At 31.9% G+C, this 24,926-nt stretch overlaps 1 protein-coding gene across 1 annotated transcript; it reads left to right on the top strand.

Moving 5' to 3' along the window:
* Positions 1-1,008: 1,008 nt before the first annotated feature.
* LOC127710532 (chitin synthase chs-2-like) lies at positions 1,009-16,048 on the top strand. The gene is made up of 4 exons (XM_052216464.1): positions 1,009-7,951; positions 8,480-8,670; positions 10,460-10,758; positions 11,502-16,048. Exons 1-4 carry the CDS (start codon positions 7,829-7,831, stop codon positions 12,374-12,376), a joined length of 1,488 nt encoding a protein of 495 aa, XP_052072424.1. The 5' UTR covers positions 1,009-7,828; the 3' UTR covers positions 12,377-16,048.
* Positions 16,049-24,926: the final 8,878 nt, after the last annotated feature.

Raw genomic sequence — 24,926 nt, 5'->3', positions numbered from 1 at the left:
ATTTTAATTTCGAAATTAAAGGATTAAAAAAGATTAAAAGATCAATCTGTCTCGAGCAATTTGTAAGTGAAAGCGTGGGTTGCTTAATAAATTGGTTTATGACTGGGATATTAGTTTTTCTATTAAGTTCAAGTTTATGCACAACAGTTATAATTTCATCGCGTTTTCGAATACACTACCCACAAAACACATAAAACCATTTTACCACTTTGTGGCCTGACACGAAAATACTTAACTTGAATGTAGCCACTATATTTTAGAATATGGTTAAGAAAAGATTTTTATGCTGCGGCTTTAAAATTACTTCACACAAGTAGCTCAAGGTCAAGATCACATACACGTTTATATATGAAATTGTTCTATCTATATATTAAAATATTATGAAAACTACAAAATCATGCAGTTCTTATCAATACTTGTTAACATAAAAGAAAAACAAAATCAGTACATACACATAAAAAAAAAACACACAAAAAGCAAAGGAACAGCGCTTTTATTGCTGTTCTTTATATCAATGTCACAGTGCGGCCTTCAACACGGAGCAAAACATGATTACATTATGAAGTTCAATAAGTGTAGCGGTCTTTTTCAACGAACACAATCCGTCATCCTTACGTCTCTTCAGATTTTTTTTATTATTACACCTTATATACACTGTCACTTGTCTATATTCATTTTTTACTTATGTTATATATAGGTTTACAGGTTTAAAAAAAAATCAGAGAATAGTGCATGTATTTATATAGATATCCTGGATTTTAATTGGTTGTTAGCTAATGTAGTTTTCATGTATTTTCCTTTAAAAAATGAATATTTTTCATTCATATCATAGCCGGGTTATTTGCACACGGATATTCTATTCTTACCCTCTTTGATGACATAGATAAGCCTTTTTTACCCATCAAAGAGACCATTTTTCAATAGTGCATGTATATCAAATGCAGTTGTTTTTGCTGACTTCTTGAAGCGAAGGAATAATGGTATAAATTTTGAATGTTTAAAAAAACCATCGTTATTGAAATTCTTTGTAATTAACAGATTTCCACTCGAAGAGAGACATTTACGACAGTTTAAATTTAGATATTATTACTATTAAGGAGTTTTTCGAATTTGTTCATGAACGAAAGGTTTGAGAAGTCACAGTCATGTCAGTCTTAAAGGTTGCGAAGGAGTTCGTTACGGATGCAGTTGTGACGTGGAGCACATCTTCTGTTCTTCGCCACTATCACACATGTTTGATTTTCTTTGTTCCACGGGAGTGTTTCTAAAATTCCCCTTTTTAAAGGTCTGACAGAAATGTCCCACGTCGCATTCTTCACAATGCTGCAGGTTGATTTCTAGAGAAACATTTCTTTGGACATTCTTCCACTTGAAATTGTGTATATTTGATACTCAAAGTATACGAAAAGGGTGGGGTACTAGAAGTCTCAGCTGCTCATCCCTACCACAAAAGGATGGAAGTGTCCCCAGGATTATAACATTCTTTCGAATAGGTTTTAAACGCTGTTCTAGACATGAGGGAATTGAAGAAAAAAACTGAATGTGTTGTCGGGTTGTGATATATAGTCTAGTCCAAAAGATGAAAGAAGTGTTATTGAACCAGGTATTACAGTATCGGTTAGGTTAGAAATCTCTTGGTCCAGCGAAATACTTTGTGGCACATGCGAGATTCCGATAGTCTCAGGTCAATCTACACAATAACACAATTACATGACATTGTGTGTTGTGAGAGATAGGGTACCGTCCCATTTCTCATGTTATGGCGGATATGGGAGGAGCCCGGCATACCAACACCAAGAAAATTTCTTATCGCTTGGTATTATAGCCCCTCCAATGAATACTATCGTTTGCAACCGCATACATCGGATGTGTATTCTAATATTATCGACGAAATGATATAGCGAAATATCTTTGTATGTATGAAGCATACTCTGTAGTTTGATATGCTGTCAATTTTATATATTTATAGTATTTCAGGTAAGCAAACCTAGTGAACACAGGTACTTAGGGACAGAACAATTTTTTTTTGTGCCTCCATCTTTTTTCCAAAATCCGTTATTTGTTAATTTCAATTAATTTCGGGTTTTTCTGTGAATAAATATACTAACAATAACATTTGCTTACAATCAATTGCTAGTTTACTATCCATCGCGGACAGTGATAATGTATATAATAGAACTCATACTATCAAAGTAATGTAATAATGGTTGGTTCTGAGGAAGTCACGACTAAATATGAAACAAAAACTTTGATCCTGAGAAAATATTGGTTGGTCCTGTCCTATATTCTTTTAAATACAACATTTGGGTCTGACAAGGTATTATTGAATTTACTATAAATATTCAAATTAATGGTTTTGTTCTGGTAACCTATATCATAAAATAAAAAAATATGGTTTTGATTATGCATTGTTTGAAAAGAAAACTGTAAATATAGTTAAGTTCACCGTGTAAAACTCCACATGCGGAGTGTTGGCTATAATTGACACGGGATTGCGGATTTGAAGGGAAGAAAAACGTTCAAGGGAAGTTAAAGTATCAAATTTTCCTTTTTTTGAGAACGGTTAGCTCCAAATAATGTATTGTACGGAAGAAACCGAAACATAGTCTATTTCCAACAAGTAAAAACAGACGTTTATGTGCTCCGTTTTCTCAAACACACCTGCAGACGTTATCGTGTCGTTGGAAACTTCTTCGAAATTTATGAAACTAGGCCATATAACCTTCTCCGTGATCAATGAATAGTATATGGAGCAAAATTGTGTTTTTTGCAGTCAACATTTCACTTATTCCGCACTGACCGCAACAATCGCAGTCGTGATACGGGGAAACCCTTTGCGAATTTTGGTTAAATATTAATTCTGAAATGAACGCTCAATATTTTATTGTATTATTTTACACCTATTGCTTAAAATAGAGGAAAACGGAAAATGTGAATTACTAAAACCCATTTAAATGTTTACTTGACAGTACTACTGAAAACCGAGAAATTGTTTTAATATCTTTTTTTTCATATTGAATATTATTTTGGGGTGGAAACCATTTTGTCCAGACTAGTTCTCGGAATTGTATTGACCGATGTTCATGGAACTTCACCATAATGAGGGCAATCACACGTAGTTGTGCACCTGACTTTGGAATGTGCGAGATGGCTACCGTTTCCATGGAAACTCCGAAATTCGAAATTTTTATGGAACATTCTAGAAATTTTTATGCAGTAATTTGTCCATTCGAAATCGATGGACTGATAATGATAGAACTATGTCATAATATGACCCACCATGTGAAGTTGTGCACCTGACTTTTGAATGTTCAAGATTGCTTCGGTTGCCATGGAAATTGCAAAGTGTGATTTTTTTTCGAATTTATAAATCATTGTTCATCTTTTACTTTTAGACCTAACTTAATGAAAGTGTATGATAGTATTGTCTGGAATGTGTAGATGTGCAAACAGTATTCGGAATTTTCAAAATGGCTGCCATTGCCATGGAAAGAAACAGGGGGAGAATTTGACATTGATCCCTACGGGAAAACAAATAAAAGTAGCATTTTATCACAGAATATTAATTCGAATCCAATGTTACTGTACTGAAATGTTACATGGCATCTGTCTTTGGAATTTTTAAAACGGCTGCGGTTACTATGGAAACAATCCCTAAAAAATTGAAATACTTTAAACTTTCTGAAACTTTACAGAAATGCAAAATGTAAAAACGTTTCAAAATGCTCCAAACTTTCTGAAAATTAATATAAATGGTGTGTCAAGGATAGATATGCATTCACTGTTCAAAATTTTGAAATGGCTGCCGTTTAGGGGCAATTGGCGGACCAGGGTGACATGCGCTATTGCTTGCAATGGCAATTCTAGTTCTCTTTCTTTTCGTTTTTCCAATTAAAAAAAAAACATTTTCTTTAATATTTGACTTATTTTCAGAGATTTAATGTGTTCTTACTCTTATTCAAGCGATTTTACAATAACAGTAGTTTATATAAGGTTCCCCACTATTCTTATTGACACAATATATGGGCATCATGTAATTCTTTATTCTGCGTTACTGTGTGTGTATTGTTTCCTCCTGGCCCGTATGGGTGAAATAATTAAATAAGTTATTATTTATTCCTAAAAATAATAAAAGTTCCCTCGTATATGTTTACTCACATTGTCAAAATCAGAAAATCAGAAAGTTGTTAAACCTATTCATTTTTTTATATTAAGGAGTCTTTTTCATAAACTTAAAAAAAATATTTATACATGTATATACATGTATTGCTATACTGAGTTTAAAATTATTTTTACTGTTACATACATACTGCTGGAGAACTGAAAATGAGCCTATAGGAAAATTGCGGACGCGTATTAGCGCCACGTTATTTTTTTTATCTTTCAATATACATGTACCTTTTCAGAACCAAGTTTTCTATGTGGAGTTTAGGTCGTTACCTCCTCAGAACCAATCCTATATTTACAGTAAAAGCAATAACCGTTATTAACAGTAAAAACAACAATTAATATACCTTGTCAGAACCAAATTTTCTATGTAGATTTAATTTGATTACCTCCTCAGAAAAAAACCGTTATTCACAATAGATAAAGCAAAACCATGTCAAAACCAAATTTTTGATCTAGACTTTAGGTCGTTACCTCCTCATAACCAACCGTTATTTACAATAAATATAGCAATAAATTGTCAGAACCAATTTTCTATGTAGACCTTAAGTCTTAACCTCCTTAGAACTAACCGCTATTTACAATAATTATGGCAATATCTTGTCAGAACCAAAATTTCTATGCACTTTTTAGGTCGTTATTTCTTCAGAACTAACCGTTATTTACAGTAAAAACAATAATACCTTACCAGAACCAAATTTTCTATATAGTTTTTAGGTCGTTACCTCCTAAGATCCAACCGTTATTTGCAGTAAATATAGAAATACCTTGTAAGAACAACATTTCTATGTAGACTGTAGGTCTTTTCATCTTCAGAACCAACCATTATTTACAGTCAAAACAACAATACCTTGTCAGAACCAAATTTTCGATGTAGACTTACTTTAGGTCGTTACCTCCTCAGAACCAACCGTTATTTCCAATAAATATGGCAATACCTTGTCAGAACCAAATTTTCTATGTAAACTTAAAGTCGTTACCTCCTCAAAACCAACCGTTATTTACAGTAAAACCATCAATACCTTGTCAGAACCAAATTTTCTATGCAGATTTTAGGTCGTTACCTCCTCAGAACCGACAGTTGTTTACCTTTAAGAGAAAGGCAAAACCTTGTGAAAAGAAGAATGCCTTGTCAGAACCAAATTTTTAATGTTTTATTTTTGGTCGTTACCACCGTTATTTACCTTAAAAAAAGCAAAACCTTGTGAAAAAAGAATACCTTCGTCAGAACCAAATTTGCAATCTAGATTGTTGTTGTTACATCCCTATTCACCAACCATTATTTACCGTAAATACTACCAACCTTGTCGGATTTATTTAGATTATCTATAAATTCTAAAAAAAATACCACATAAATGAAATTTAAGCACATTGTTAATCTCCAGATACTTAGTTTTAAAAATCATTCGCATAGATTTCTTGACATATAGAATATCATTTTCATTTGCAAATTCTTCTTACATAGATAAAAGTAATCTCAACTAAGCAACTGTTGGGCTTATAATAAACATATCATCAACATAAGTAAAATTATATTTAAACGCTATGTCGTTTCTCTAATTACCGTTTGATATATTAATGAATATGTTAACTCGCCCATGCAAAATGTTGTTTGGATTATTTTAATTTATTGAATAATGCACACTTTTATAGTGATTGGGTTAAAATTCAAGGTTATTTGTGGTGTCCATTTAAATTAAATACTATGATACGTAAAAAATTAAAATGTCCAAACGAATGCCACTATTTATGCATATTAAGAGAAAGGGTTATTTTGATAAATGAATATTGAAAAAAAAAACCAAACACATTTTAAAAGCAAATTCAACCAAGTTCCTCTATTGTTAGCTCAGGGTGTGCCTTAGAGGAATAAGAAAATAAATATAAAAACTTTATAAATAGAGAAAATGTAGTGCGGTGAGAAGATAAAGAAATTCAAAAGAAACTTATTCATGAAATGAAAGTTTTATACTATCTAGAAATAATCCACTAGCAATTTAAAAAAAAGATATTTTCATCTTTGAAGGTATTGCTCGCAAAATTGCAAACTGCTGAATACTCTAAATCATCTTGTAATGAGAAAATTCAGCAAATTATAAACTACACAATACACTACAATATATTATGTTTATTCCAATTAAGGTATATCAGGGGGCCATGACATAGATACAGATACTGCTAGGACTGTAGGATGGTTTAACATCAAACCTAATCTCTGTATTCATAATCAAATGTGTACATCTCTAGTAACCGTCCATTCATCTTTCTTTTGATGAAGTTGGGAAAAGGGGGGAGGGTTTGGTTCTTCCGGAAAATGAATATTTTTGATGCAACTTGAATAAAAATGATTGTTTAAACACGACGCGCGAACGGGTGCAACATGTATCATCAGCGTCAGTTAGCGTTTATTTTCGATTAATGAGTTTGAATGTCCCTCTGGTATCTTTCGCCCCTCTTTTTTTACCGCTGCCCTACCCTGATAGTTTATTTTTAACTGATTCACGCCTAGATAGATTGAATGTTGATTGTTGGTATTTTTAGCACTAGATATAAATATATATTTTCAAAAAATGAAAACATCATGTTATAAATTTAGTGCGTCTGAAGCGCTTTTCTGGATTTACCTTCATCAGGAACGCTCAAAAGCCCAATATTTGAAAGCAAAGATGTATAAAAATCGATTTCAAGATTTGTGCAAAGATATTGATAAAAGACAAAAATTATTAACGAATATGATTAAATAAAATTATATTTACACATATATCGGCACAAAAAAGGCCTTCGTAAGTATAAAGCTGTTTTCAAAATGTCATACAACAATTAATTTCTTTTTGTGTAAAAAGAGGCCACTCATATGTTTCTTTGTATTTTAAATTGCAATCCTACATTTTATCGACAAAATGAAACTAAACACCAAGAAGGTGCACTAAAATGTGTATTTTTGACATCTCAATATTTTGTTTAATATTTCTTATTTGTTTGAAATAATCACTATAGTTCACGTTGATAAAAATGGAACCAATATTAATTCTTTGTGTGTTTACCTAGGAAAAATAATCCCAGAAATTTTAAGTTACCCTTTTTACCAACATATATATATATTATGATATAATTTGATACATTCTAATTTGAATAACCCACATATTTTGTGTGTATCGTACGGTGGTTCAGCTTTATCTCGCATTGCAGTTCCGTTACGGATATCTGTAAAATGTTTAACAATTTGAAGAACTGCTGAATATTATATATTGGTTTAAGATTATGGAATAATTTTAATATATTGAAATATATTGAAAGCGTCGTTAATTTAATTTCATTGAAGATCACCAGTGTTTCTAAGACTTATCGTAAATTTGTAATATATTTTTATTTAACAATTTTATTTTTATAGTTATTTGTGCCTTTCGATATCCTTTGGTTTTTTTTTCATTTGGATACACACCGTCTCGCATATTGAGTTTCCGGTCTATTCTAAAACAACACCCTTATAAAGGGATAACAAATTGACTAATTTACATCTTTTACTAACAACAAAATAGCGTTTTAATCACGTGTTTTTTTGTAAATGCAGAATTTTTTAAAGAGTAAATTCAATGACTTTAGGTTCATCTCATTCTAGATTCAATATGCAGCTATCTTATCGTCAGTATATGCCCTAGTCATGATAATCGTTTTAATTGGCGTAACAAGAGATGCTGTAAATGAGGGATGGTGTTCAATAACAACCGTTTTCCTCCTATTTGTTGCTGGAATTTTTGTCATCACAGCTTTACTTCATCCCAAAGTACGTATTCTAATTTACACAAGATTGTAATTATTTTAAGCATGATACATTACTTAAAAAGTATAACAAAAATACCGAACTCAAAAGTAAATTCAAAAAGGGGAAGTCCATAAAAAACTGACAAAATCAAACATTATCAACCAACAAACAACAAACAACTGTCATATTCCTGATCTGATAGATTTATTTTCCGAAGACAATGCTGTGTTACACCTGATTTCATACCTACCTAAACCTCCCTCTGGAATGGCAGTTGTTTATAGTTCCTCAATAAATTGGTTGAGTAACCCAAACAGATATAATAAATTAATGTGACATTAATAGGGATTGAACGATAATCCTTTATGTATTTTGTCTCTCAGTCGTTTTAAACCCTTAATTATATGAGCATGCATGTTAAATAACAAGCATAACAACATGTTCAATTGTATCGTCACGTTTGTTGTATTATTACTCAATTCAAATGAAGTTAATGAAAATAATATAATCTTGTATTAAGTTCCTTAATTTTGTCCTTTGTTCCAACAGGAATTATTTTGCTTAATACCAGGCCTATTATATTTCGTGGCCATCCCATCCATGTCTATGCTGATGTTTTTCTATTCAATTGGAAACATGCATGTTGTATCATGGGGAACTAGAGAATATGAGCAGGTGTCGAAAAGCAATAAAGAAATAATGGACAGTGGATATTTTTGTTCGTTCGGAAATTTTATAAGGTGAGTTCAAGCATATTCAACAACCTCATTGTAAATCGACTAAAAGATACTTGATATCTCTTGTTATTTCAAAGTTGATTTGACATAATAGGAGAAAACAGGAATTGTAGATATACTGAGAAAATATAATGCAAAATTGTGGATTGAGACATACATTTTAACCTAATTGATTGAATTAATTTCGGGATAGAGGGATAAAACGAAAGTCAACTGTCTATAAAAAGCTACCAATTCCTCCAATAAATCATTAGATGAACATACATAGATATTTTGGGCAGATGAATAAGCTATTGCATCAGAATCAGTGGGAATTTTTCACACGACAAATTGTTTTCTTTTTAAACTATAGAATCTTACAGTAATTATACATCCTTTTCCGTCTCTTTTTACAATGGAACACACATTATCATAGAATATTCGTAAAAAGGGCTTTTCTCGTAATCAGAAAACTAATATTCAAGATCACAATTGCCATTTTGTGAACTAAAATGTGATCATCTAGGATTTGAATAATTAGATATTTAATAAGCTATTCTACCTGACATACGTAATTTTAGATACACATCTTATAATTACGACGCTCGACTTGTTAAAAACACATACATTTCTCTACAATTTTTAAACAGATCAACGGAAATTTATGAAGTGCATTCTTTTAATCATGTCAATTACAATTGTGTTCAAATCAGAGGGTATTGTATTCTTACTTATGTAAAAGGTAAACAGGGAATAAAAATAGTCAGTACAGTTAAAAACTAAATACAGCGTGCATTTTAATTTCCTCTGAATAACATTAAAAGGGTGCAAAATATAACAAAGGGACATTTAAACCCAAAAGTCGAAAACAAACTGACAACGTCATGGCAAAAACGAAAAACGACCAAAAGACAAACCACAATATACAAAAGAAAACACAGAAAACTAAAGACTAAGCAACACAAACCCAACCAAAAACCTGTGGGTGATCTCAATGCTCCGGAAGGGTAAGCTGTAAGCAGATCCTGATCCACATGTGGCACTCGTTTGTGGTGCTCATGTTAGGTAAGTACAAATCCTGTGATTTCAATTTCACGACTTGGAACTCTTGCTTCAGTAACTTCCTTGTGAGCAGCAACCATCCTAAGGAAATCATGATAGGAAATGCAAGCTTTGAAATATCGTTTAAACTCGGAGATATATACTCCTTATGCAGGCGTTACTGGAATGTTGTCAAATTCACCCAAAAACAATCTTACAATACGTTTGTTGCAATGCATGTAAGTTTCATCCCAAAAATTATTATATGAAAGATATTTAAATTTTAACTTGGAAACACATTTGTGACTGTTAAAAATTGAAAATCATTGGTATGCTTTCAAATTATGAAAACCTTTTTTCATATGTAACAGTACCTTGCTAAAGATTGGATTTTGATAAACATCATAAGTATAAATACAAACGTTGCTTTCACCGTAGGAAATAATTGTAGTTTGTCAAACATATAGACGACCGAGCTACATCGTTCATTATCATGATTTTTGTGAAGTTAAGGAATTTTTATTTCATCGCCCTTTTTTATCATAAAACAAAAGGAAGTAAGGATGTAATTTTGATTTCCTGAAAGCCAACACTGAAAGTGCCTACTGCGATGACTTCAGGTTATCTGTTGCTAGATTAAGCACTGGGCTTTTCACAATTTGTTATCGCTATAGTTAAATGAAAATGTACAATCAAAATTTCTCTGATTTACACAACCTGAATACTTGTAAACGCTTGTTTTTGAAATTTCTTTTTGTTAAAAAATTTTCAGTTGCATGTTATGTGCTGATAATAGCTACAAGAAAGAAGACTTTTTGAATGCAGAAATGAATAAAAGAATAGCAAAAGATAAAACAGAAAAGACACCATCTGAAGATATAGGAATACAAGTGGAAATGAGCAGCAGCCAGTCAACAATAGACCAGGAAACACAAACAGATGTCAACAGTGTACCGTTTGTAAATAAAGAGATACAAGTGGACCTTCCCCTCTTACCAAAACAAACAAAAAACAAAAGGATGCAGGTCGTAATGTTTTTCGAGAAGTATTCACAAGACAAGTTTAAAAAAGGTTTGTGAAATGCGTAAAAAGATCTTATATGAAATTTATACTTATAAAATCCAGTACTAACTAAAATTCCTATATCCAGATATGTACCAGGAAGATTCTGGATGATTTTAAATTTCTAGTATGATCATAGATATTACTAAACACAACAGTGAAAATCATTAACTTTCGTGAAATGCGGAGGGCCTCTATGGCCGAGTGATCTAAGTAATCGAATTACTGTATCAATAGCCTGTCACAACTGAGATTGTGAGTTCGAATCCCACATATAGCAGGAGCACTCGACGCTAAACTAAATTGACTAGGATTGTCAGTTTTCCTTCCAAAGGTCGGTGGTTCTCTCCGGGCACTCATGTTTCCCCCACCAATAAAAAACGAACACCACGAAAAAGAACAATAGTGATGAAATTGACGTCAAACACCAATCAATCAATCAATCAATCGAGAAATTCTTTCATATATGATTGCAATTAAGTAGCATAGTCCTAGTCCGGTAGACTTGATCTAATTCATATTCGCTGGGATCTCTTTAAAAGTATGTGTAAAAAGCTATACCATTATACAATTGTTATATACTGCTTCTGATAATTGTTGCTTTTTTTATTTCAAATTACAACGTTAATGGACCCACAAACCAAATATATTAAAACACAGCAGTTGATATCAACAACATCATATTAAAAAGAATGAAAACCCCATATATTATTTTTCAAAACAACTGACATGGATTTTTTTTTCCCACATAGACCAAACCTTGCACAGGATCAATGAACAAGAAGATCCATCACAACAATGGCCTGAATTATGGGAGGACGACAAATATCATTTGTATTTTAATGATTACGTTCCTAAAATAGAAACATCGGAATTTAAATTTTGGGAGCGGAACATTAGTAGATACTTAAAGCCAATACAAAGAGACCATGCAACCGAGCAACAGCTTCAATGTAACTTGCTAAGTTTGCGTAATCGAGTGAGTTTGTTTGTGTTTTTGGTGAATGCGGTCCTTGTTACTACAATGTATAGTTTGACTCAGGCAAATACATTTAAAGATTCTTTAGCCATTAAAATCGAATGTTCAAGTAAAAACCTGCAGATCGCTCCCATAGCATTATTATTTACAATAGTTTTTGGATTCCTGCTTCTCCTCCAATTCCTCTGCATGCTATATCATCGATTTTCAACTTTAATCCACATTACAGCTAGCACAAGCTTAATCCATAGTAAAGAATATTTACTTGAAGTAGCATATAGAGAACTATTGGAATCCCTTATGTCTCCTGGTCATTATCATAAAAGATCAGAGGAGATTAGTAAATCAGATAAAGACAGAGAGTTACTTGCAACGCAAAGAAAGATTGACATTCCAAAACATGAAAAAATGGAAAGTATTGGGGAAATGGTAACAAAAAATATCGAAAGTTCCAAACTTAAATCTTTGCCAGAAGCAGTAAAAATTCTCGGCGTCATCAAAACTTGGCAAAAGAAAATAAAACATCCAGCGAAAGATAGCATTAAGACATCCGACGCGCATCCCCGTGATAATGAAGCAGAAACGTCCATAAAACCAGTTCATGACCATGTTGAAGACAAAGAAACTGTAGTCAAAACAGTATACTGAGATTTACAATTTATTTTGAGTATTCTAGGATGTTACTTGAGGACAAATAACGAACAACAAAGTTAAGAATAAAAATTTTGAGAGATGAAAATGATATATGTGTATGTAAAGCATGTATGTATGTGAATGTGCAAGTTATTATGTGAAATATTTTGAAGATTTAAAATTATTTTTTTACTTATTCATTAGTATAATGAAATGTTATGTACGGTTTTAGTATACCCTGTTAAAAAAGACTACGAGCGAATTTAACAAAGCAGTTCAAACCATGATTGACAACGCCATAACGAAATAAAATTCTGGAAAAAGTAAAAAGAAAAGAGCTGACAGAAGCCCACAAACATTCGACTAAATCCTATAGTTTAAATTTTAAAAGGGACAAAAAGAGCGACCATCGAGTTTTCAAAAGTTGGGAAATCTTTATGTCGCTTGTTTTTCAAAATTAATACAACACATTGGCTACTTATTCACCAAGAAGTAAATGAGAATTCAATTGCGGTTACTGATATCAAATAATATTTTCGAACATGCATTTCTGACACATATCAGTTAATAGCCAATTAACTAGTCACTGGCTAAAGATTTCGGTGAGATCATTCAAATTTGACCATTAAGAAATTTTTAGTAAAGTATCTTGTAACATTTTTGCGCCTGTCCCAAGTCAGGGGCCTCTGGCCTTTGTTAGTCTAGTATGTTTTTTAATTTTAGTTCATTTATATGTTTTGGAGTTTTAGCACACAATTTTAGTTAGGGGTCAGCTGAGGACCACCTCCGGGGGCGGGATTTCCTCGCTGCATTGAATACCCATTGCTGGCCTTCGGCTGTTGTCTGCTCTTTGGTCGGGTTGTTGTCTCTTTGACATATTCCCCATTTTCATTCTCAATTTTATTTTTATGATTCTATTTGGTGCAATGAAATGTCATCCATGTTACGCATCTGTATAGTATACAGCAAAATGAATTGTTTAAACAGTTAAACCGAGACTTCGGTAAAATATTTCATATCACTACTACGATTATGATATCAATTATAGATCATGATTTTTGATGATGTATGTCTCACATATAAGTTTTCTTGTAGCCAAAACTTTTTTTTCAGAACAAAAGTTTCGTTCCTCACAAAGACAAGTTGTATGCAACTGTAATTTTCAATAGCTTTAATGAACAAAGTTTAATGAAACATTTCAATCTTTTTGTTAGAATATATTAATCTAATCTAGTATTAATTAGAAGAAACAGTAGTTAATAAGTGTTCAAATCTCTTAAGTATATTAAGAAAATACGAGATATAAAACGAAAATAAGGGAACGAACTCCAGAAGAACAAGACCGCGTTCGTAAACAAACTAAACAACTCTTGCGATGCACGAATCACCCACCATGCAGACTCCCCATTCAGTAAAAATGTTAGAATTGGGAAACGCTCGGGCTGCAGAAACATTTATCAGTGATTTGGAACGGAAAAATGAACGGCAAAATTCCAAATATTGTATAGGTAACACTTGCAGGAAAGGGAGAGGTTTTGATAACTTTGACTCATACATGATTTACCAAAAATTAAAATTCCAAAGCCACTTTTCACAAAACAAGAAAAGATGAAAAAGACGTTTAATGCTGTCTGAAAATGTAAATATGCAGTTACATTGCAGTCCAAACATAAGATTTCGATATCAGCTGTGAATTAAGGATTGAAGCTGTAACGTTATATATGTTACTAGGTTAAGTCTCTAATGCATATTGTAATGTATTTCCTATCACGATTTCTTTGATAGAGAGTTGTTGCTCACACGGAAGCTATTAAACCAAGAGTTCCAGGTGGTGAAGTTAAAATCGTCCCTTCGTAAATTTTACCGTCGCCATCACGAGTCGGTTAACTGTTATGGAATTTCCGTTTCATAGATGACAACGGATATGTTCCAATTGTCGTACCTACAATCCCGTCCCCTATTCCCGAATGTGACCTATCGAATTAGACTTATCATCGGGTTTGTACAAAAATGAGCAACATGACGGGTGACAAATGTGGAGCAGGATCTGCTTACCCTTCCGGAGCACCTGAGATCAATACCCAGTTTTTGGTGGGTTTCGTGTTGCTCAGTCTTTAGTTTTCTATGTTGTGTTTTTTGTACTGTTGTTTGTCTGTTTGTGTTTTTCGTTTTTAGCCATGGCGTTGTCAGTTTATTTTTGACTTGTGAGTTTGAATGTACCTTTGGTATCTTTCGCCTCTCTTTTAGTTTGCAACTGCCAACATCTTCCTTTGAACTATTTGAAACATCTAGTTACTATTATTAGTTTTCATGCAGATACTAATTACTCATTTCAATTTATGTCTCCACTTTTTCTGTAGCATGTATATTTTCTTTTAGTCGATGAAATCATAATTGGTGTCGACTTTTAAATCCATAAATGAATAAAACTGCTTTTCTTTTGTCTATTTTGTTGAACATTTTAATTTAAATAAGCCAACCAAAACTAAATAGCGAAGTTTATACCTCTGATTCATAGTTGGTCTTATTTCCAATTTTTGTCGTGTGACAAAGGCCTTTTTTCTCAAATGCTTAATGTCGTCACTCTCTTGCTTGATATGCTTTTACTGTTGATGAACCATTGCAAGAAGATGTATCGCAAATATTATTTCCTCATATTTTAACCAAATGTCTGTGTTTTTGGTTTGTACATTTTTACACGTTTGCTGACAGAATGAATTGTTTTTGGCAGTATATACTGTTTTGGTTGTATATTTATTATCATGTGTTATTTATATCGGTTTTATAGAGTGAAGAAATTTAGGTGTTTATTGATTCAGTCATTAAAAATTGAAAGGCTTGTTTTTCAATGTGAGTTCATGATGGTAAAAGTGTTATCTTATATACACAATTAGTTTATATATATATACATTTGAAATGAAGATTATGTAATCAAGACTTTTGAAACCTATACCATTTGCTTTCAAATATAGAATTATACTTTATTATTTACTGTTTTGTGATTTGTGTATTGAAAATATTTTAGACATTTATCTATATTTCATTATTTATTATAGCTAGTGTGTTATTTTTATATGCATATAAATTAAATGACAAGAAATTGTTATTATACCCTTTGCCTTTCATAAAATGGTATATCATAATCTGACACTACTAAAGTTTTACGATCATTATCAATCAGTAAGTCGATTAATCGTGTCTCTGTCATAGTTCCCAACGTCTATAAAAAAAGGAGAACATGTCTTACTTGGATGAACAGGCATTGAATAAAAAGAGTTTGCAGTTATGATCACATACTTTGTTTATGTAAGTAAATTATTTTAAATGAATAGCACATTGTGTAAACGGGAATTCTAAAATATTTCAGTTTCATCAATGTTAATATGAAGATGAAAATTATAGAGCAGTACATTAGTACTTGTCGCAGTTAACATAAATGAATAGATTACCTTATCTGTATTTGGAAAAACCTCTCGAAATTTTAAGTCCCCAATGCTCTTCAACTACGTACTTTATTTGGCTTTGTTTACCTTTTTGATTCGAGCGTCTTTTGTGGATGATCGGAACACGCATCTGGCGTACAAAACTTTACTCCTGGTATCTATGAATAGTTTATTGAAATGATTTTAGATTGCTTTAGATTTTATTTCTTTTTTGTGATGTTTTTATAATAAATAGTTTGCAATACTTTCAGTATCTTTATTCTTTTTACATACTATACGATGTAATGAATTAAAGTATTGTTAATATAGTAGAGGCAAAATCGTAATTGTGTGGACAACCGTAATACGTTTGTTGTGTATAATAGCGAATTATTTACCTTTAACTTGTTTGTCATCGATAACAACGATTTCACGCATACACAGTCTGTCAGAGACCTTCTAGTGGTGATGTCAATAATCACTTGTTTCACATTTCGATACATAAGATAAAAATTTAAAAGAAATTTGTTTTTAATATTCTTTTCATCTTCACACCCAACAGTTTCCTTTGAAAAAATAATAAATGTACAGAGCTCATATCATTGAAATATAGAAAAAATTAATTAACACATTTCGATTATCATTATAGAAAACTTCAATGTATGGGGTTTGTTTCACGAAATATCTTAAAACTATTTTTTTTTTGTATGTAAATCGTATTACTACGAGTGTCTTGTTAAAAAAATAGGAATAAATGAGAACTCAGGTAATCCCACAAACAAAAACATATCATTTGACAAGGATGAGATTTTGGCTAATCAGAAGTCCTTCATGGCTTCAATGAACATTACATTGAACAGCAAATCTGAGGACTTATCTTGATTGTATTGGATACCTAAGCTTCACAAAATTCCATACAAACAACGGTACATTGCCGGCTCATCTGCATGTTCTACAAAGGAATTGTCCATTAAATTGACAAAAATTCTGTCCGCAGTGAAAGAGGGTATTCAAAAGTACTGTGAAACTGTTTACTTGCATAGTGGTATTAACCATATGTGGATTCGAAAAAACTCTAAGGAACTTCTGAATAATTTTAAATTTCGATCTTTCTCTGAAATTAATTCTATCAAATCTTTTGTCTAATCAAAACTGTATACCACCATTCCCCATGTGAAATTGAAAAATCGTCTAAAAGAAATAATCCACAATGCTTTTCACTATAAAAACGGTAGCATACTCTAAAGATGTATTGCTTTTTGATACCATATAATACGGCATATTTTGTTAAAAGTGAACAAAATGGTAAAACATGCTACACAGAGGAACAAGTGATCAGTATGCTGGCGTTTCTTATTGACAACATATTTGTCGAATTTAGAGGTAGACTTTTTCAACAAATTGTCGGCATTCCTATGGGAACCAACTGTGCGCCTGTCCTTGCAGACCTCTTCTTATTTTCATATGAGTCGGAACGAATGCCTAAATTTTTCCTTGTTTATTCATTCATTATTGGACATATGGTCCGAGTTTTTAAACCACTCTGTTCGTATATATAGCAACAAGGAAATTAATCGTGAATTTGAGCATAGAACTAACTATTTTATAATGTAAATGTAAACACAAATGAAGAAAAAGTAAGATACATTCTTTTTCCGGCATATATGAAAAATCGTGTTTGTATATCATGCAGTTATAAAAAAAACTGTAAACACATAGTAGTCCGTCATGCATTGCAACTCATTCAGTTGATTTGCAGATCAATCGCCCAGTTTGAAAAAAATGCTTAATTTGTAAAGAACACTAAAACGTGCATTGGCGTAAGCATTTAATTTCGTATGCTCAATATTGCATATCCATATAAGAAAATGTACCCGACCTGTTAAATGTAGCTGTGGATAAGAAGAATTTAATTTAGAATTGTACGCACTTTTTTTTATTTGTGTTTTCATATCTATCCAAGAATTGAATAGTGTGTTCACAATATCTTTGTATTAGAATAACATGAATAATTAAACGAAAGCCTCATATCAAACTGATCAACTGTAATACATAGGTTATTAACATAATAACCTACAAATTATCAGGTATTACAGTTGATCAGTTTTTGATTTATTATTCTAATCTGAGCACACTACTTATGTTTTATATATCGACACAAAAATATCAGATGAATTGTCTTTCCGGTAATCTGTGAAAATTCTAGTTGTAGGTCATTGAAAAAAATTTCGGTTGGCGGGATACTTTGCGCTTTTTGATAGGATATTTGCGCTTTGATTTTTAGGAAAAAGTTTGCGCTTTTTAAAAAAGGACATTTGCGCTTTTTCAATAGAACATTTGCGCTTTATCAACATAAACATATGGGTTATCATGGTAATAAAGTTTAAAAAATCATTTATATCAAAAACACAAAACATTATATATGTATATACAGCTAAAAGAATCAACATTTCCCTATCATATTTATGTCAGATGAAAACGACAACACTTCAAGAGGGTGGGGTGGATGGAAGTAAATTCCTTATTACAACCATGACTCTTTCTAAAAGTCAACATGTACAGCAGGTGGTTTAAAAATCAAATTTCGGTCTTCACAAATTGAAACAAACTTAGATAAACTATGATGGTACCTTTCCTCAGACTATTCACGCAACAAAGGACAAAGCTGCAAACTGATTTCTACCTATATTTATGCTGCTACAATGATACACTACCTCCCGTCAAAAACATTACACTTTAAGTTTTTCATTGTCAACTTTACAGTAAATAAACATATCTCTCTAGGTACATTATGACATGTTCGCACTTTTGTAATTTAAAAATATACCTTATCTTGTTCTTAATCTTCATATAGGAATTCCCAAAGCACAAAAGTATGCAAATTTTACTCCGACTGTTTCATAATGAGTGCAAATAAACAAATTTTTTTTCTGTCAAACATACAATAAAATAATACCATTCTTTGCCTCTTTTTTTAGATATTTAATGATTTTTTTGATAAACTGTATTGTCATTTAAAAAATCCAAGTGAATTCCAGTTTCCATCATTACCAGCATGAACTACAATAAGTATATGTTAAATAAGTTACAACTACAAAATAAGCAAATAATATATAATCACGCCATTTTTCTAATTTAATTCACTGCTTATGAAAGTTTCATTCCTGCGGTTATCAACAGCCCTGTAGTCAAAACTCCTGTGAGGTATCATTGATAAGGTCATTTGTAAAAACGTAACCATATAAAAATAAGGAGATATGGTATGATTGCCAATAAAACAAATATCAACCGAAGTCCAGTTGAAGTGGATGTAAGCAACTATAGACAACCGTACGGCATTCAACCATGAGAAAAACCCATACCGTATACTAGTCGGATATAAAAATCCCTGACATGAAAAATATAAAACAATCCATTTGAGAAAACCAATGGCCTAATTTTTAACAAAACAATTTTCGAAAAACAAATATGACAGACATGAAGTAACGACAACACTGAACTACAGGCTCCTGAATTGGGACATCAACAATGTGGCGGGTTAAACATGTTTGAAGGCACAAACCCTCCCCTAATCTGGTACAGTGGTGTAACAGTTCAACATAAGAACAACTATAAAAATCAGTTGAAAGGGGCTTAACTCATCAGATCGATACAAAGCATAAAAACATCTAACAAAAACACAGATCAGACGTGGCAGGGTATGCATATGTTACAGTGAATTTGAAATTTCAGGGATATAATCACTGAACTAATTAGTGATTTTAAAAAATCCATAATTTTTACTAGGGATTCCACGGAAATAATTAAGATCTTTTTTACAGTAGAAAAATGGCTCAGGCACAGATGTCTTAAAATTCAGAGCAGACTTACACACAAAAGTAACTGCAAATATTTTGAGGGAAAATTAAAATGTAACATATGTAACCGGGAAAAATATGAAGAAATTTTGGAACGTATTGCTAAAGAGCCACAGAAAAAAGACAAAACAAGCTCTTATTATTACCTTGTTCGAAAGTAAGTTAATGTTTATTGTAGTGCTTCTGTCATTACTGAAAAATATAAACCAATTATATCAAATTTTATAATCAAACATAAAGACAGTACATTGTAGTGATTGTCATCATACGAGGAAAAAAACACATAATGTAAAGAGTTGGAAATATTTTAGTTGAGCTATGTGATCCAGTGGCAAATATTACATACATATCAGGACGATAGCGTCTTATTGTGACATGAAAATGTATGTAAAAATAGAAAAAAAAGTGTTTTATTATCAATTTTCTTATGGTTGTGTCCTGTTGTCTATTTCTTGTATGAAGAGATATTTCTCGTACCACACTGCTAGGAGTGTGATACGAAAAAGTGATACGAAAACTGCCTTAAATTGTGTGAATTGTCCATCACCATGAGACGATATTACGACATTTCCATTGGCTGTTCGTTAGGTTATTGATTTTGATGACATTCAAAGGTTTAGACGATTTACATTTCGCCATGGCAACGGACATATGAGATTTCTTCTATAATATACAAAACACTCACACTTTTCAGCTGAAAATCTTCTTATTGTCAAAGTTTATTACATTCTGAAGCGTACAAAAAGTTTCTGATGTTAAAAATTGACGCCTGAACAGGACATTTGACGTCATACAATTATGTGCATAAGACTAGATCAACTATTCGCGGAATTTTTAATTTAACATAATGAGAGTGTTGACCATATCAGAAATAAGTTTAATAACTCGTGAGAATCGGATATCAAGCAATATCCAATTCTCACTCGTTATGAAACCTATAATTTGCAGCCTATAAAAGGACAATTATATCCACAAAATAATATTAATAATAATAAAAAGACAACAGATGATATACACATGTAGGTAAACATACTTCGTTTTTTACTTGCATTTCTATGAAAAGTTATCTAAGCAAGCAAAAGTAGGCCACCTAGTCCATTCTTATATGCCTCACTTACTTTGGTCATATCAGACATACTGTCTTTTACATGTATTCTCTCACATAAAAATAAGTTTCTCTAATTTTTGTGCTATTTTCACATTTCTTGATCGGTGTGAGAAAAATATTTCTCCTCACTAGTGAAATATCTGTTCTCGGCAAATGATAAGTCGAATTTTAATTATGACGTCAAATTTTCTCGGTTTCTTCTGAAATTCCTATTGTGACGTCATGAAAAAAGGCGACAATGCATGATGACGTCATATATAAAGAACACATTTTTCTGCAAATCTTTGAAAAAGAAGGATAAAAATCATTAGAGAAACAGATTCCGCCACTATAACTCGTGTATTACGATATTTCTCCACTCTCAACAGTTAAATTTTAATTATTTAAAAAGCTCGGCAAGCCTCGCGCTTTGAATATTAAAATTTAACTGTCTCGAGTGGAGAAATATCGTAACACACTCGTTGCAGTGGTGAAATCTATATTTCTATACTTTCTCCACTATTTAGATCCAAATCAAATTAAAAGTAAACATTTGTTTAATGTATGTATGAAGTTCTTGAATGTGGATATGTGAAAAGAATCGTAAAAAAATGGTATTCGTCAGATAAAGATATGAAATATTATGTATGTCTTGAAGACATATACAACACAGTGGAGCAAAATCACATATCAATAGGTCATGGTGGTAGGGACAAAATGTTAAGAAGGCAATTAGAAAGTATGCAAATGTTTCATACTAGTAGTGTGTATTAACAAAATATATTTCAAAATCATTGGTCTATTTATACTAAGAATAACACATTTCTAATATCAAGTTTAAACTTATAATCAGGGATTTAACAAAATCCTTAGCAAAATATCCAGTGATTTTATCAAGTTAAATCCCTAACAATTTCAGGGACTTTACAAAATTACTGAAACTGTTAGGGATTTTACAAAATCACTAGTTATTGATTTTACAAATTCACTTAAGAAATAATTCATGGGGGCTTGAATTTATACTGATTTTACCACGGGTTGGCCCTTTATCCTAAATATTTTACCACGAGCGACTTCGAGTGGTAAAATATCGGCATAAAGGGCAAACCCGTGGTAAAATCAGTATAAATTCAAACCCCCATGAATTATTTCTATTCTAATAGGACAAATACGGCAATTCTTTTGGATCGAAGCGCTCTAGGTGAAGGCAAATATTTGCCATTCCCGTAAATAAACGCACTATTACATTGACGTAAAAAAACGGAGCAAACTGAACTAGTGAAATGCTTAAACTACAATAACGTATTTAGATAGGTTTGGATGAATTTAAATGATAATTTTACTTATATGTTAAAAAAAATGGCTTATAACACATTTAATCATCGTTTGTTTACGTTTCCTTGTTGTGATGATTTTCTGTTTCACAATCGTGCATTTTCCCGTAAAATGCTTATATTTTTACGTCATCGTTCAGTGACGTCGAGTAGCTCATTCATTAAAAAAGCATATGACGTGAGAGTATGATAGGAACAGCCCAAACAATATATTCATATTTTACCACGGGTGTGTACTGAAAGCGTTTGAAGAACGTCATATTAGAATGCATGTCGTACGGTTCCGAAAAGGTCACTGTTCTTTTATAAAACTAAGGTCATAGGTCGCAAATCTTTGTAAATTTTAATGGATTTTAATTTTCCAAAATTGTTCTTTTTCTATATTTTTTTGTGTTATATTAACAAACTTACATAATTTGGTATCAGTAATGGTAAATTTTCCTTTAAGAACTAGATTATAGGTATCTAAAAAAAATATTTCCCAAAATGACGTTTTTTAATTACAAAGCTTTCATGATTTCTTTTTTTAAATTAACATTGTAAGCAATGTATTAGACTAAAAACATAAGTACAGAACAGTTGGATATCACCTCAAAATGATTATGTAATATTTGTTTTCAACTACGATTCGATTTGTTGCTTCCATAAAACTTTAACCTTTAAGTTGTTTGTTCTGTTAAAAGCGGAATCTACCAAAGGGATATTCAAACTCATAAGTCGTAGACAAACTAAAAGACAACGTCATGGCAAATAAACAACCACAAGGCAGTCAGAAAAAACACACCATAGAAAACTAAAGGCATAGAGAGCAACACGAACCCAACCAAAAAACAGGGCTGACCTCCGTAAGCGTAAACAAATTTTACTTAACATGTGGCATTTGTCGTGTTGCTCATGTAAGTACAAATGTATTCCTTACATACATAATATAGGAGTTACCTCCCCTTTCTCTCTTGTTTTTGTTTTGCAGCGTACTACAGACTTTCAAATGTTCCCCAGCGTCTGCATGTCCGTTTCCATTAAAAAAAACATTTGTCAGATGGGACAAAAAAATCATATGTGTATCCCAAGGATAAATAAATACCATAGGTGAGAAAACATTCGTCACTTTTTTTATTATCCTGTAGGCTAATGTATAAAATCCTATCGGAAGTAATTATTGTGGATATAATCCCCATGGATTTTAAATCCTATTGGATAAAATTGATATCCTGCAGTAAAAAAAATATATCCCGAAGAACTAATAAATAAACTCATCATAGATACTATTATCAATTTTTTTTTACACCAGACGAATGTTTAGTCTAAAAAAAACATCAGTGACGCTCGAATCAAAAAGGTTGAAAGGACCAAATAAAGTTCAAAGTCGAAGAAGATCCCAAAATCCCGAAAGGTTTTGCCAATTACAGCTACGGTAATCTATTCCTGTGGTAGAACATCCTAAGTATTTCGGAAAGTTCTAAGTTTTGTAAACAATTAATTTATAATCATGACCATCTCAATGATAAATCAAGTCAACAAAAACGTGCTGACTACTGTGTTGGTGAAAAATCTTGAGGAAATAATTAACGTGATTTGTTTAATATCCTGTAGGATTATAGTTTATTCTAATATGAAGTGCTTCTTTCGCTTTGTAACAACACCGTGATAACATTCTCGATATATCTAAACTTAGCGTAGACTCAGAGATGTACATAATAACGGCTGTTACAATATATCTCCCACGTAAATCCACATATATATAGTATCGTAACCTATGCGCAAACACTATGTCGATTTCGTTGTGTTCAAATTGAAATTGAAAAAGAAACTACATAACCGTTATTCCTATTATAATGCATAACAAAAAGAATTAGTTCACAAGACCTTAAAAAATGTATAAAATTAAAGTAAAATAAAATTCCGCGAAATTTCAAGAATAATCTTTGAGCATTAACGTCATGTCATAACATGACGTCATACGAATGAAAACTCTCAAGCTGATGGTTTTCCGTTACGTATACGCCCTAAATTCGGATAATATTGCATTAAAATGGAGTTTTGAGGTAGATGTTGTTTCATTTTCTATTCCATTGCATTATTTGCACATTTGTGGTTTTAGCAAGTCAACATGGCGGCTCACTCCTTAGTTACGACATGTCAACTCTGGATTTGACAATAAATAGTAGCCAACGAAAAAAAATGTTTGGGTTAAGAATTATGAGAATTGAACACATTTTTTCTAGTGCTTATTTAAGAAATAATTCATGTAAGACTTAGATTCATTTGAAATTTGTACCTTTTATCTTACAGGGGGCAAAATAGAACAGCCATACACACGGCGATCTTACCTTCGCTTCAGTTTTTAAAAAAACGTATTTGTCCTATTAGAATCGAAATAATTCATGGAAGCCATAGATTTGTTGGACATTTACACATGGCCTGGGCCGTGAAATTTGTTAATTTTATCCCTCGTTAACGCTCAGGATAAAATTCGAATATCACGGCTCAAGCCATGTGTAAATGTCCAACAAATCTATGGATTCTATGAATTATTTCTTAATTCTAATATGACGTGCTTCTTTCGCTTTGTAAACAACACCGTGATAAAATTCTCGATATATCTATACTTAGCGCAGACTCAGAGATGTACATAATAAGGGTTGTTACAATATATCTCCCACGTAAATCTACATGTATCGTAACCTATGTCAGCGGCAAACGCTATGCCGATTTCGCTGTGTTTAAAATTGCAATTGAAAAAAAAAACAGAACCTTTATTCTTATTCTGCTGCATAACAAAAAGAATTAATGCATTAGAGCTCGGAAAAATGTACAAAATCAAAGTAGAATAAAATTCCGCGAAATACCATTAATGCTTTTGGC

The sequence above is a fragment of the Mytilus californianus genome, unplaced genomic scaffold, assembly GCF_021869535.1.
Source record: "Mytilus californianus isolate M0D057914Y unplaced genomic scaffold, xbMytCali1.0.p SCAF_8, whole genome shotgun sequence".
NCBI classification, from domain to species: Eukaryota; Metazoa; Mollusca; class Bivalvia; order Mytilida; family Mytilidae; genus Mytilus; species Mytilus californianus.
Note: the sequence above shows the minus strand (reverse complement) of the source record. Positions and strands in the feature narration are given on the sequence as shown.